Source organism: Cetorhinus maximus, chromosome 23 (genome assembly GCF_964194155.1).
Source record: "Cetorhinus maximus chromosome 23, sCetMax3.hap1.1, whole genome shotgun sequence".
Taxonomy (NCBI): domain Eukaryota; kingdom Metazoa; phylum Chordata; class Chondrichthyes; order Lamniformes; family Cetorhinidae; genus Cetorhinus; species Cetorhinus maximus.
Genome location: NC_135901.1, coordinates 9,353,239 through 9,367,182, shown reverse-complemented (window position 1 = coordinate 9,367,182; position 13,944 = coordinate 9,353,239). Strand labels below are relative to the sequence as shown.

The 13,944-nt window shown below is 43.3% G+C and overlaps 2 protein-coding genes across 2 annotated transcripts in view; both read left to right on the top strand.

The window, feature by feature from the left end:
* LOC144698212 (uncharacterized) overlaps positions 1–13,944 on the top strand; it is a 298,967-nt gene that overhangs the window by 32,051 nt on the left and 252,972 nt on the right. The window lies entirely within an intron of this gene.
* Positions 1–13,944, top strand: part of LOC144696877 (uncharacterized) — a 45,199-nt gene that overhangs the window by 28,192 nt on the left and 3,063 nt on the right. The window contains 1 exon segment of the mRNA XM_078568588.1: positions 4,429–5,283. Coding sequence (XP_078424714.1) covers positions 4,429–5,283 — 855 coding nt within the window.

The window sequence follows — 13,944 nt, the reverse complement described above, 5'->3', positions numbered from 1 at the left end:
CCCCAAACCTTTTACCTCTCTATCTGCTTCCATAGAGGCCAGAGTCTTGAGTAGGCCCAGACTGGGTGGAAGGTTCCCTTCCCTGATGGGCATGAATGAATTAGTTGGGTTTTATAATCCTACAGCTTTCATGGTCACTTGTTCCTGGTGCTGGCCCCACAAATGGCTAGATCCATTCGTCACCTGGACTCTGTTTCTCTCTCCCCAGGTGCTGCCAGACATGTTGAGTTTTCCTGCACTTTCTGTTTTTATATCAGTGAACCCTTAATATCTGCTTCATATACTGGTCAATCGATCTTTCCACAGGGGTGAGTGTGTCTGAGAAGTGTGCAACTGGAAAGCCTTATCCATTCACCTCTTGCATTACTACAGCAGATATACATTGTCCTGACAGTGCCAGCAGGGCTGTGGAATTTATTGGATAGATCTTTCAAAAAGCTAGCATAGGCATAATGGACTGAATGGGTTCAATCTATGCTGCATCATCCTATAAAACAGTGGATATTCGGTATCAGGGGATAGAAGAGAAAGAAAAGAACCAGTGACGGTGTGATTTAACCGAGCTGGAGTCAGCACCTTCAGGGAGGAGAGACAGAGGGGAACCAGTCGGAAAATCTTCAAAAGCTCAGTAAGCAATGGTTTAAATCACTTAAAGAAATAAAGAATGGCACAGCACCTATTCAGTAGGATATATGTGTGATTTTAAAAATTAATTTATCGCAATTGGGTTCCAATTACGTTCTATTCCCGCTTTAAAATTCAAATGGCGCTGCTGTTACCCAACATTCCCTGCGGATGTGAAAGTGCCCTATTCATATTACAGGAGAGCGGTGCGCAGGCGCAGTGCTGTACTCTAGCTGGAGCATGCGCATTATCAATTTGACCAGAGCTGAGCGAGAGAGGGGGAGGCGTTTCTCAGCGGGTGAGTGTCGATGGGGCGGAATGAGGAATGGAACCAGGAGTCGGGGTGAGGAGGAAGCGGAGGCTTCATAAACGCTCACTGCAGGCCGCAATCCAGGAATAAGACGCTGCAGGTCCCGTAATCGCAGTTCCAGGACATTTTTCCCGGTCCAGCACCAGGTTAGCGGCCGCCATATTGGTCCAGCGGGCGGCGGTGGGTTTACGCGGCCATCTGGATGACGCAACAGAGAGTGGGCGGGGCCTGAGGGTCCCGGTGACTCGGAGAGAAAGGCTGCCTTTGCTGCCAACGCCGTGAATGTGGGCTGAGACAATGAGCTTGTTAACCTGCTCTTTACTGCCTAATAAAACTGCTGCTGAGCTGTGGCTCAGTTCATAGCACCCTCGCCTTTGAATCAGAGGGTTGTGGGTTCATATCCCACTCCTGGAAAACCAAGAACTGTGATTGTACTCAAAGAGTTGCAATCTGTGACTGTTGATAACTCGAAAGAGTATAATAAAAGCAAAATACTGCGGATGCTAGAAATCTGATATAAAAACAGAAAATGCTGGGAAATACTCAGCAGGTCTGGCAGCATCTGTGGAGAGGGAAACAATTAACATTTCGATAAAAACAAAAACAGAATTACCTGGAAAAACTCAGCAGGTCTGGCAGCATCGGCGGAGAAGAACACAGTTGACGTTTTGAGTCCTCATGACCCTTCAACAGAACTAAGTAAAAATAGGAGAGGGGTGAAATATAAGCTGGTTTAAGGTGGGGGGGTGGTGGGAGAGAAGTAGGGGGCGGGGTGGTTGTAGGGACAAGTAAGCAGTGATAGGAGCAGATAATCAAAAGATGTCACAGACAAAGGAACAAAGGTGATATTATCTAAAAGAATGTGCTAATTAAGAATGGATGGCAGGACACGCAAGGTACAGCTCTAGTGGGAGTGGGGTGAAATAAGACTAAAAGGGCATAAAAGGTATAGATTTAAAAATAATGGAAATAGGTGGGAATAGAGAAAGCTATATAAATTATTGGAAAAAACAAAAGGGAGGGGGAAGAAACAGAAAGGGGGTGGGGATGGAGGAGGGAGTTCAAGATCTAAAGTTGTTGAATTCAATATTCAGTCTGGAAGGCTGTAAAGTGCCTATTCAGAAGATGAGGTGCTGTTCCTCCAGTTTGCGTTGAGCTTCACTGGAACAATGCAGCCAGCCAAGGACAGACATGTGAGCAAGAGAGCAGGGTGGAGTGTTAAAATGGCAAGCGACAGGGAGGTCTGGGTCATTCTTGCGGACAGACCGAAGGTGTTCCGCAAAGTGGTCGCCCAGTCTGCGTTTGGTCTCTCCAATGTAGAGGAGACCGCATTGGGAGCAACGAATGCAGTAGACTAAGTTGGGGGAAATGCAAGTGAAATGCTGCTTCACTTGAAAGAAGTGTTTGGGCCCTTGGACAGTGAGGAGAGAGGAAGTGAAGGGGCAGGTGTTGCATCTTTTGCGTATGCATGGGGAGGTGTCGTAGGTGGGGGTTGAGGAGTAGGGGGTGATGGAGGAGTTGACCAGGGTGTCCCGGAGGGAACGATCCCTATGGAATGCCGCCTGGGGGGGTGAAGGGAAGATGTGTTTGGTGGTGGCATCATGCTGGAGTTGGCGGAAATGGCGGAGGATGATCCTTTGAATGCGGAGGCTGGTAGGGTGATAAGTTAACATTTCGAGTCTGTTTGACTTCTTCAGAGCACATGAACTTGAAACGTTAACTCTGTTTTTGTCTCCACAGATGCTGCCAGACCTGCTGAGTTTTTCCAGCATTTTTGTTTTTATTTCAGATTTCCAGCATCCACAGTATTTTACGTTTATTTTACAGTTTAAATCACTGCCACTTCTCTTCCAGGAATGCCTACCTTGAGGAAGTATTGCTCTTCTCTCCGAAGTGGATTTCTGTTTGTCTCTTTCACCATGTTCACCTTCATTGCTTACCATTTACCCCCTGGGATTTGGTAAGGTGTTTCCTAAAACTCGCTTTCACAGCCATATTTCCTTCCTCAGCGATTGTCTCCATGTCCGACTTACCCCATGTGGATTCCAACTGAAGTTCCATCCCTCGTGTTTTGAATCCACCCAGGATTACAGGTATCTCCAGGACATACAATGTTCCTCGGAGATCTGTTCTCACTCAGTGCCATGTGCCACCATATGTACACACTCGACCCCTCTCTCCAGCAGCACCGAATCACACTATCTCAAAGCCATCCTTGTCCCCAGATTCACTTTATTCTTTGTCACATCAGACACCTTAACAATAAACTTTTTCTCTTTCCTTCAGGTGTTAAACTGCTGCTGCTGCTCCACTCTCTCTGAATGAAGATTTAGCTTCACACACACCAAATGTTCCTCCTGTGCCCAACATCTGTGAGTAAAACATTTTATTTTCTTTCCCATTGCATTTCTTTTCTAATTCTGGGTTTAAATTGTTGACTTGCAGGAACTGAAGGGAAAGGAGGTGAATCCAGGGAGGACGCTGACTCTGGAAAGGTTGGCCCAGGTCTCTCTCTCTCCCTTAAAGACACTGACATCCTTTGCTCTGTCAGCTTGACATATTTATTATATGGCTAAAAGAATGGCTCCTTTCCTCATGCTCACAATTAAAGGGGTGGCTTTCCCAGGAGATGGCTGACATTTAAGGGACAGGAAATTAATATAGGACGTAGATATGCCTTGTGTTATATAGTAGACATTTTATATAAATTATTGATGGTACTGTAATATAGCACATTTATTATTATTTCTATTTTTAAAAAATATAGTACTGATTAAAACACATTTTTAGTCAGTTATATGTACATAGACTAGCATAAATATTTTCAGGTCCCTGTCTCCAGGACATGAAGCCCTGACCATTGATCTCAGCATGAATCGCTTCTTCAGGAGCATTGGGAAGCCGAATATTAAGTACGGCAAAGTGGGAATGGAGAGTAGGTGTCTGGGATGACTTTTGAATGGGAGAAGAATGAATGTTTCATAGAAACGAGAATTGCCTGTTCTGAGTTTCTATCCTGTACTGACAGTGATGACTTTTGTAAACTCCTTTTGCAGATATTAGAAGGAGAGGATTTGCAGAAAGAAATCTCAAATCAAACGTCACATGAAGATCTGACAAAATCACTTAGTTTATGAGGACCAGAATATCATTGGCCTTTGAATCTAGAAGGAGAAATGTTTGTCTGTATTGTCTGCTTCAAAAGGTTTTAAACATCAGTGTGACTGGTAAAACATCGAGACACACAGAGCTGAGTCAGAGGTCCTGGTGCACTGACTGTGGAAAGAACTTTTACTGGTTACCCAGTTGAAAAAACATCTCACAATTCACAGTGAGGAGAGGCTGCACATGTGGCCTGTGTCCAGACGAGGCTTCAACTGATCGTCGAGCCTGGAGAGGCACAAGGACACCTGCATCATGGAGAAACCATGGAAATGTGGGGACTGTGGGAAGGGACTCAGATCCCCATCAGAGCTGGAGATTCATCGACGTAGTCACACCGGGGAGAGACCGTTCACCTGCTCCGAGTGTGGGAAGGGATTCATTGATTCATCTGCACTGCGGAAGCATGAGCGAGTTCACAATGGGGAGAGACCGTTCACCTGCTCTGACTGTGGGAAGGGATTCACTAAGTCATCCAACCTGCAGTCACACCAGCGAGTTCACACTGGGGAGAAACCATTCTCCTGCTCCAAGTGTGGGAAGAGATTCACTCATTCATCCAACTTGCTGACACACCAACGAGTTCACACTGGGGAGAGGCCATTCACCTGCTCTGAGTGTGGGAAGAGATTTATTAACTCATCCCACCTCGTGGCACATGAGCGAATTCACACCGGAGAGAGACCGTTCGCCTGCTCTGAGTGTGGGAAGGGATTCGGATCCCCATCTAAGCTGGAGATTCACCGACGCAGTCACACCGGAGAGAGGCCGTTCACCTGTTCCACATGTGGGAAGGGATTCACTCAGTCGTCCCACCTCCTGTTACACCAGCAAATACACACAGGGGAGAGGCCGTTCACCTGCTCTGAGTGTGGGAAGGGCTTCATTGATTCATCCGCACTGCAGAAGCACAAGCGAGTTCACACTGGGGAGAGACCATTCACCTGCTCTGAGTGTGGGAAGGGATTCAGTCATTCATTCAACTTAGTGACACACCAGCGTGTTCACACTGGGGAGAGACCATTCACCTGCTCTGAGTGTGGGAAGGGATTTGCTCATTCATCCACCTTGTGGGCTCACCAGCGAGTTCACACTGGGGAGAGACCTTTCACCTGCTCTGAATGTGGGAAACAATTCAGTGATTCATCCACCCTGCGGAAGCACCAGCGAGTTCACAGCAGGGAGAGGCCAATCACCTGCTCTGACTTTGGGAAGGGATTCACTCATTCTTCAAACCTGCTGATACACCAGCAAGTTCACGAGTGATGACAAAAATTGGATTCTGCTGTTATTGCTGCTGTTAATCACATCCAGGATTGAACCATGTTCATTCTCTCAGTTAGTGAAGTGGGAGGGTCGGAGGGTTTCATTCTGCTCGACTAGCCGGTCTCCATAAGACCTTAAGATGTAGGAGCAGAAATAGGCCATTCGGCCCATTGAGTCTGCTGCTCTATATGAGATCATGGCTGATCTGATAATCCTCAACTCCAATTTCCTGCCTTTTCCCCATAACCCTTGATTCCCTTACTGATGAAAAATCTGTCTATCTCCGCTTTGAATATACTTAACGACCCAACCTCTACAGCCCCATGCGGTAAAGAATTCCACAGATTCACTATCCTCTGAGAGAAGAAATTCCTCCTCATCTCCATCTTAAATGGGCGACCCCTTACTCTGAGATTATGCCCTCTGGTCCTAGACTCTCCCATAAGGGGAAAAAACCTCTCAGCATCTACCCTGTCAAGCCCCCTAAGAATCTTTTGGTTTCAATAAGGCCACCGCTTATTCTTGAGTGAGTACAGGCCCAACTTACTCAAACTCTCCTCATAAGAAAATCTCTCCATACCCGGGATTAACCTCATGAACTTCTCTGAACTGCCTCCAATGCCCCTTAGATAGCGGGACCAAAACTGTCCACAATATTCCAAATGTGGTCCAACAAGTGCCTTGTATAGTTGTAGCAAGATTTCCCTATTTTTATATTCCATTCCCTTTGAAATAAAGGCCAACATTCCATTTCCCTTCCCTATTACCTGCTGAATTTGTATGCTAGCTTTTCATGCTATTCATGCACGAGAACCCCCAAATCCCTGTGTGCTGCAGCTTTCTGCAATCTTTCTCCATTTAAATAATATTCAGCTCCTCTATTCTTCCTGCCAAAGAGCATAACCTGAAATTTTCCCACGTTATATTCCATCTGCCAAGTTTTTACCCACTCACTTTACCTGTCAAATCTCTCTGTAGACTCTTTGTGTCATCCTCACCACTTGCCTTCCCACCTATTTTTGTGTCATCCGCAAACTTGGTGATAGTACATGCACTTCCCTCATCCAAGTCATTAAAATATATTGTAAATGATTGTGGCCCCAGCACTGATCCCTGTGGCACTCCACTAGTTACAGTTTGCCAACCTGAAAATGCCCCCATTATCCCAACTCTCTGTCTTTTATTAGTTAGCCAATCTTCTATCCATGTCTCACAGCTTTGCCTCCACTGGGCTATTGCTCTTTGAGCCTGGGAGTGCACATTTCCACTGAAAAGATTCACAAAAGCTGATGAAGTACATTTGTTTTATCTTGGATTGTAAGTAGTGTTTTTCCTACCACCACAGGTAGATCTGAAATAAATACATTTGTCTCTGTTCCATTGAGTCTACAGCACAGGACCAGACCAGTCGGCTCAATTCGCCTTTGTCAGTATTTATGTTTCACATGATCCTCCACCCACCCCTCTTCATCTCCCCCATCAGCAGATCCTTCTATTCCTTTCTCCCTCATGTATGTATCTAGTTTCCCTTGAATGTATTCATGCTATTCACCTCAACCACTTGCTGTGGTAGTGAGTTCCACATTCTCATCATTCGCTGGGCAAAGATGTTTCTCATGAAATCCCTATTGGATCACTGAACCCCTTCATAATCTTAAAGACTTCCATCAGGTCACCCTTCAGTCTTCTCTGGAAATGAGAAAAATGCCCCAGCCTTTCCTGAGGGTTAAATGCTGTCAGTTCTGGTATTATTCTTGTGAATCTTTGTTGCCCCTTCTCCAGTGCCTGTATTTCCCTTTTCTAAATAGAGACCACAAATATTCACAGTCTTCCCAGTGTAGTCTAACCATGGTTCTGAACAAGTTGAACATAACCTCCCTGCTTTTCAACTCTATCCCTCTGGAGAGGGACCAATTTGGGCCCCATATTGAAGAAAAGACGTCAAGTTCTTCAAGAGGCTGGAGAGAGGATTTAAGAGAATGACACCAGGGATGAGGGACTTCAGTTAGTTGGAGAACTGCAGCAGCTGAAGTTTCTTTCTTTAGATCATAGGGTCATTAGGGTAGGGAAGATGGCCTTTTGGCCCATCAAGTCCACACTGACTCTCTATAGAGCAAACAAGTTAGTCTCATTACCCTGTTCTATCCCCGTATCCCTGTAGTTTTATTTTCCTCAAGTGCCCATCCAATTTCCTTTCGATATCATTCCAACACCTCTGCTTCTACCACCCTCACAGGAAGTGGGTTCAAGGTCATTACCACTCACTTTAAATGTACACAAGACTCCTAGAGCACAGAATGAGGCCATTCATCCCATCATGCTCAAGCCAGCTATCCAATTATTCGCATAGCCCTGCAATTTTCTTTTCATTTCAAGAATCTGTCCAATTCCTTTTTGAAATATAGAATCAAATCTGCTTCTTACACAATTTTCAGGCATTTCATTCTAAATCACAACAACTCACTGTGTTTTAAAACAAATAATTCAGGATTTGGTGTGTTTGGTGTTTCACAGAGTATTCAAAATGGTGTCAGAGACATGGTTGGAAACAAAGTTAAGGCTCAATCTTTATTAATGATTTTGTTGTGGGGACCGAGTGTAATATATCCAAAATTGTGGATAATTAGAAAAAAAAATGCATTTTTATACCACAGGATGTCCTGAAGCATCTTATAGCCAACGAAGTACTTCTGAAGTTTAATTGCTGTTATAGGAAACTTCAGGTAGCCCTGGGTAATCAAATTCAGTTTTAAAAATCAATCACTTTCATTTTGTATTCACTGTTATAACCGACAATGTCAAGGAAGACATTTTATCCTCTTACATGTGGCACCTTTCTGCCTTTTCACATTCTGTAACTTTTCTTTATTGAATATAGATTGAGTTTGTATTAATATCTAGTCATGAAACATAATTATTCAGTAATGACCTTGGTTAATGAATCAGTGATAGATAATTATATTGAAAAGGTCGGATCTTTATTTTAAAAATTAACACTGTATAATCCAAAAAGAAACTGCAGAGCTAGCAGAAATTGTTTAAACAAAGAAACTCTTTTCTAATTTTGATAAGCTACAGGACATCATATTCTGCCAAAGTGCAGCTCAAGGATAAGGCTCATTGTTCAATCTGATCAAGATTAGTAAGAAGCAAAGCTATTGTCTTCCACAAACTGTCTTTTTGAACCAGACTATCTTGTATTAACAAAATATAATAATTAAAGGTTACTGTATTAATTAACTACTAGTCAACAACGGATGATTGAATAAGTAATGAGCCTTGAGTTACAATTAATGAATGAATAATGAATCAGTAATTATAAGAAAAAGGTGAGTTTTATTTGCTGTAAAGATGAAAAACCTTAATTGCTGCATGTATGTGAAGAATGTGTATGTGAAGATAAATGTAGTGGCAAGAGAGATCTTCAAAATCTGCTTAGCCTCAAAATTGAACTTTATGAATAAGGGATTATATAGAATCAGATGAAGGGACAGTATGAAACAGTTCTATTGTTCTCCTGTCTGAGATAATGAGTTAAGATGATGTAAGTAATTGGGAATCCAGTTAAATTAATCTAGTAACCAGATTGACCAATTATCATGCTACAACAGGCCCCACTCTGACTTGAGTTAATGGTCACTTTGGGGATAAAAGTAGAGGTTCCAATGGTCTTCCTTGCTATTCAAGTACTGAAGATTCCCAAGGCCGAGTTCCAAGGAAATTACCGACAAAGAAGGAACCAGATCCCGAGGCCGAAATCCACAAGAATTACTGTCGAAGAAGGAGCCTGGGAGGGTCACGCTTCTATGGGCTGATCACACATATGAAGTTGTAAAAGTCAATTTCTTAATGTTTTTAAGGAAACACTTTTCTTTCAATAAACATTTTACACTAACTACCCAGAGAATTTTGCCTTTGCCTTAATTGGTGAAAGTCTTGTCCGAAGGAAAGCAAATTTATTAAATAGCAAGTTGGAGGTGGCTGAAATCAATTAACTTACAGACCACAAGATCAGATAATAGAAATTTCAAATTTAAATCTTGCATTTATATAGCATCTTTCATGGCCACAATACATCCCAAAGCCCTATACAGCCAATGAAGTACTATTGGAGTGCAGTCACTGTTGTAATGTAGGAAACTCAGCAGCCAATCAGCAGCAGCAAGATCCCACAAAGAACAATGCTATAATGACCAGATGATCTGTTTTTAGTGATGTTAATTGATAAATATTGGCCGTGATACCGGGGTTAACTCCCCTGCTCTTCTTCGAAATAGTGGCCATGGGAACTTCTTAGTCTGCCCAAGGCAGCAGACTGGCACTTGCATTAACATCTCATCCAAAAGACAGCAGCTCCAACAGTGCAGCACTCCCTCAGTACTGGCACTTGGAATGTTGGACATGAGTTTGCCCTCAGGCTCCTGGACTGGCACTTTCCCACAACGACTTTCTGACTCAGAGGTGAGAGTGCGATCCACTGAGCCACGGCTGACACGATAGACAACACAAAGTTAGAAAGGGAAACATACCCTTTGCCTTCAGTGCCTCAATCTAATCCTTAAAAAACCCCATATTAAAAACAAGTATTTGACAGACAAATATTCAAATGTTGGTTTAGAACCACAAGTTTCGACTTCCCATTTGAGCCTCCAGCACTTTTCTGTCTCTATTGCTTGTGTCAATGAGCTGCGAGCTGAATTTATCTGAGACTAATGGGGCCTGCGCCCCAGTTGGGAAATTGCCATGAGTGTCAAACTAAAAGAGACAGGAAGGCTCTGGTAGACTAATACAGAAATTGGCCTCCAACCAATTGGGGAGGGAGGGGGTGAGTGGGGCGCGACCCCTGAGGTTCAGTTTCCTCTTGTCCAAAGTGGGGAGTCATGGGAACAGGGTACAGAGGAGCCAAAGAGAAACCATTTGGGTCCTGAACATTTTACATATTGCTGAAAAAAGAGACATGTTTAAGCTTTTCATCTTGCAATCATCAGGACACTTGCAAGAATACCAATGTAAGGAGGAAAACAACAATTTATACTATATGTGAGGAGAGTGCTGATTGGTAGGCAAGTGACGTTGCCATTCAGAATGTACCATTATTGGTGACTGACAGGTAACTGCCACGCATTGTTTGAAATTTAAACCAGGCAGCTTGACCCTGATTGGTCAGGGCATTGCCCTGAGGAATGAGCCAGTGAATGGCTGTCACTTATTTTGTTTAGCTGAAACAGACACAATGTATGTACATGTTCTTTCTGTCTGCAATGAACAGGACCCTGTATTAATAGATGTAGCTTCCAGTACATGCATATGCACTACATTGCAACCTGAAATGACAACCTTAAATTGGTTGTCAGCGTAATTCTTAGCACATTGAGGGTTATTTAGTAAGTGATAGGGGGAGGCAAAGAAGAGGTTGCCAAAGATATCATAGACAAAAGGACAAAGGGGTGTTGACGGTGGTGATATTAGCTAAGGAATGTGCTAATGGTGACATTAAGGGTAGAAAGCAGGATGAGCAAGTAACAGGTAGCCCTCGTTGGGGTGGGGTGGGGGGAAGGGATCGAAATAGGCTAAAAAGTGGAGATGAAACAACGGATGGAAGTACATTTAAAAATAATGGAAATAGGTGGGAAAAGAAAAATATATTAAAAAAATATAAATTATTGGAAAAAGGGGGTGGGGATGGAGGAGAGAGTTCATGATCTGAAGTTGTTGAACTCAATGTTACGTCTGGCAGGCTGTAAAGTGCCTAGTCGGAAGATGAGGTGCTGTTCCTCCAGTTTGCATTGAGCTTCACTGGAACATTGCAGCAGGCCAAGGACGGACATGTGGGCATAAGAGCAGGGTGGCGTGTTGAAATGGCAAGTGACAGGGAGGTCTGAGTCATGCTTGCAGACAGACTGAAGGTGCTCTCATGCCCACATGTCCGTCCTTGGCCTGCTGCAATGTTCCAGTGAAGCTCAACGCAAACTGGAGGAACAGCACCTCATCTTCCGACCAGGCACTTTACAGCCTTCCAGACTGAATATTGAGCTCAACAATTTCAGATCATGAACTCTTTCCTCCATCCCCACCCCATTTCCGATCCCCCTTTTTCCAATAATTTATATTCTTTAAATATATTTTTCTTTTCCCACCTATTTCCATTATTTTTAAATGTATTCCCATCCATTGTTTTATCTCTACCTTTTAGCCTATTTCGATCCCTTCCCTTCACCCCACCCCACCCCCACTAGGGCTATCTGTACCTTGCTCGTCCTGCTTTCTGCCCTTAATGTCGCCATTAGCACATTCCTTAGCTAATATCACCACTGTCAACACCCTTTTGTCCTTTTGTCTATGACATCTTTGGCAATCTCTTCTTTGCCTTCACCTATCACTGGCCCTCTATCCAGATCTACCTGTCCCACTCCCCTCAACCAGCTTATATTTTACCTCATTTCTATATTTCCTCAGTTCTGATGAAGAGTCATATGGACTCGAAATGTTAACTGTATTCCTCTCCGCAGATGCTGTCAGACCTGCAGAGTTACTCCAGCTATTTTTAGTTTTGTTTCAGATTTCCAGTATCTGCAGTATTTTGCTTTTATTTAGTAAGTGTTGTCCAGTCACAGAATCACATCTAATATTGGGTACTTTTTTTGAGTTTTGCAAGCACGGGCTGGTTGGGTGCGGTCTCACTTCTCAATATACATGTTGGGATTCTTACAGTTCCACACACTGTAAGATTGGTCTGATTGACGATGTTATAAATAGGGCCCGAGCCATTTTCCAACCATGCAAGCTCGATGCCGATATAGGGCACATCAAAGGCATCCTTCAGGATAATGGCTACCCTGGTCAGATCATTTTGGGCTGTATATCACACAAACTCATGAATGGGCCTAAGGCCATCACTTTCATCCCTGACAAGTGCCCAGTCTACCTCAGGTTATCTTGGAAGGGCAAGTAATCTCAAAAATTTGAGCAACAGGTCAAACAGCTGTTTCACGCTGCTACTATGCAGTAGCAATATAAGTGGTATTCACCACTAACAGGATGCTGCTGTCAAACCAAAAAGACATTCTGTCTATCACACAAATGAATAATGTAGTATGTGAATTTCAGTGCCAGTGTGATGCTAGGTATATAGACTGTACATCCCAAAGACTGGTGGATCATATCAAACAGCATGTCCCAGCGGCTGTTCACAATGGGCAGGGTACAGACTGTACCCAACCAGCCCGCGCCTGCAAAACTCAAAACAACAATGTCCCACATTAGGTGTAATTCTGCAATTGGACAACATTGGCTAAATAATCCTCAATGTGCTAAGAATTACGCTGGCAACCAATTTAAGATTGTCAGTCGGGCTTGCAATTTAGTGTATTAGGATGTACTGGAAGCTACATATTAATGCATAGGGCCCTGTTCTTTGCAGACAGGAAGAATATGTACAAACATGGCGCCTGTTTCAGCTGAAGAAAATAAGTGATAGCCATTCACTGACTCATTCCTCAGGGCAATGCCTTGACCAATCAGGGTCAAGCTGCCTGGTTTAAATTTCAAACAATGCTTGGCAGTTAACTGTCAGTCACCATCAGTGGTGCATTCTCCATGGCAACGCCACTTGCCAACCAACCAGCACTCTCTTCACATACAGTATAAACTGTTGTTTTCTCCTTTATGTTGATGTTCTTGCGAGTGTCCCTGATGAGTGCAAGGTGAAAATCTTAGCCATGTCTCTTTGTTCAGCAATATTCAAGTCCTATCTTACCAAATTACTATTTTGCATATCCTTTTACTCTGGCTACCCTTGGTCCACAAGAAATTTTTTTTTTTAACCATATTTTCTTTCATTAATAGACTTTAAACAATAAAAATATTTGATTTTGCTGAACTTTTCATGAATACATTTAAGAACTTTAGGGAAAGCAGATGAGAGGGTTTATTAGACTTCACAGAAAATATGGTGGAAATCTGGAATTCTGTTGATATTTTGTCAATTGAAAATTTTAAAAAACTGAGATTGTTGGACGTTTGTGAGGCAAGGGTATTAAGGGTTTGAAATAAGGGCAGTTGGATGGATTTAAAATAGAAATCAGGTGTCGGCATACTGGAGTTCAGGGGTCTGAGGTTGGACTGATTCTGGTTTTGTTTTCAAGGTGGTGTTGGTTTCCTGTCTGTTCTGTAGATTATCTCCATGCCTGTTGGTAATTTGCTTGAGGTGAAATGCAGAGAGGAAAATGCCTTGTCTGATTTCAGTCTTCGCTGAGATAGGGTCTGTGGTCGTTCCATTGATGAGGATCATGGCTTACATGATATCATGGAGTAGGCGGAGGATGGTGACAAATTTCAGAGGGCAGCTAAATTTGAGGGGGATACTGCACAAAACTTCACGAGTGACAGTGTAAAAGGCTTCTGGGAGGTTGAGAAAGGCCAAGTACATAGGTTGATGCTGTTCCTTGCATTTTTCTTGGGTTTTCCACACAGTGAAGATCATGTCTGTGGTGTCTCCCAATGGGGGAAAACCGCACTGTGACTCTGGAAGGAGCTCTTTGGCTACTAAGAGAAGGTGAATGAAGAGGATCATTGCAATGATC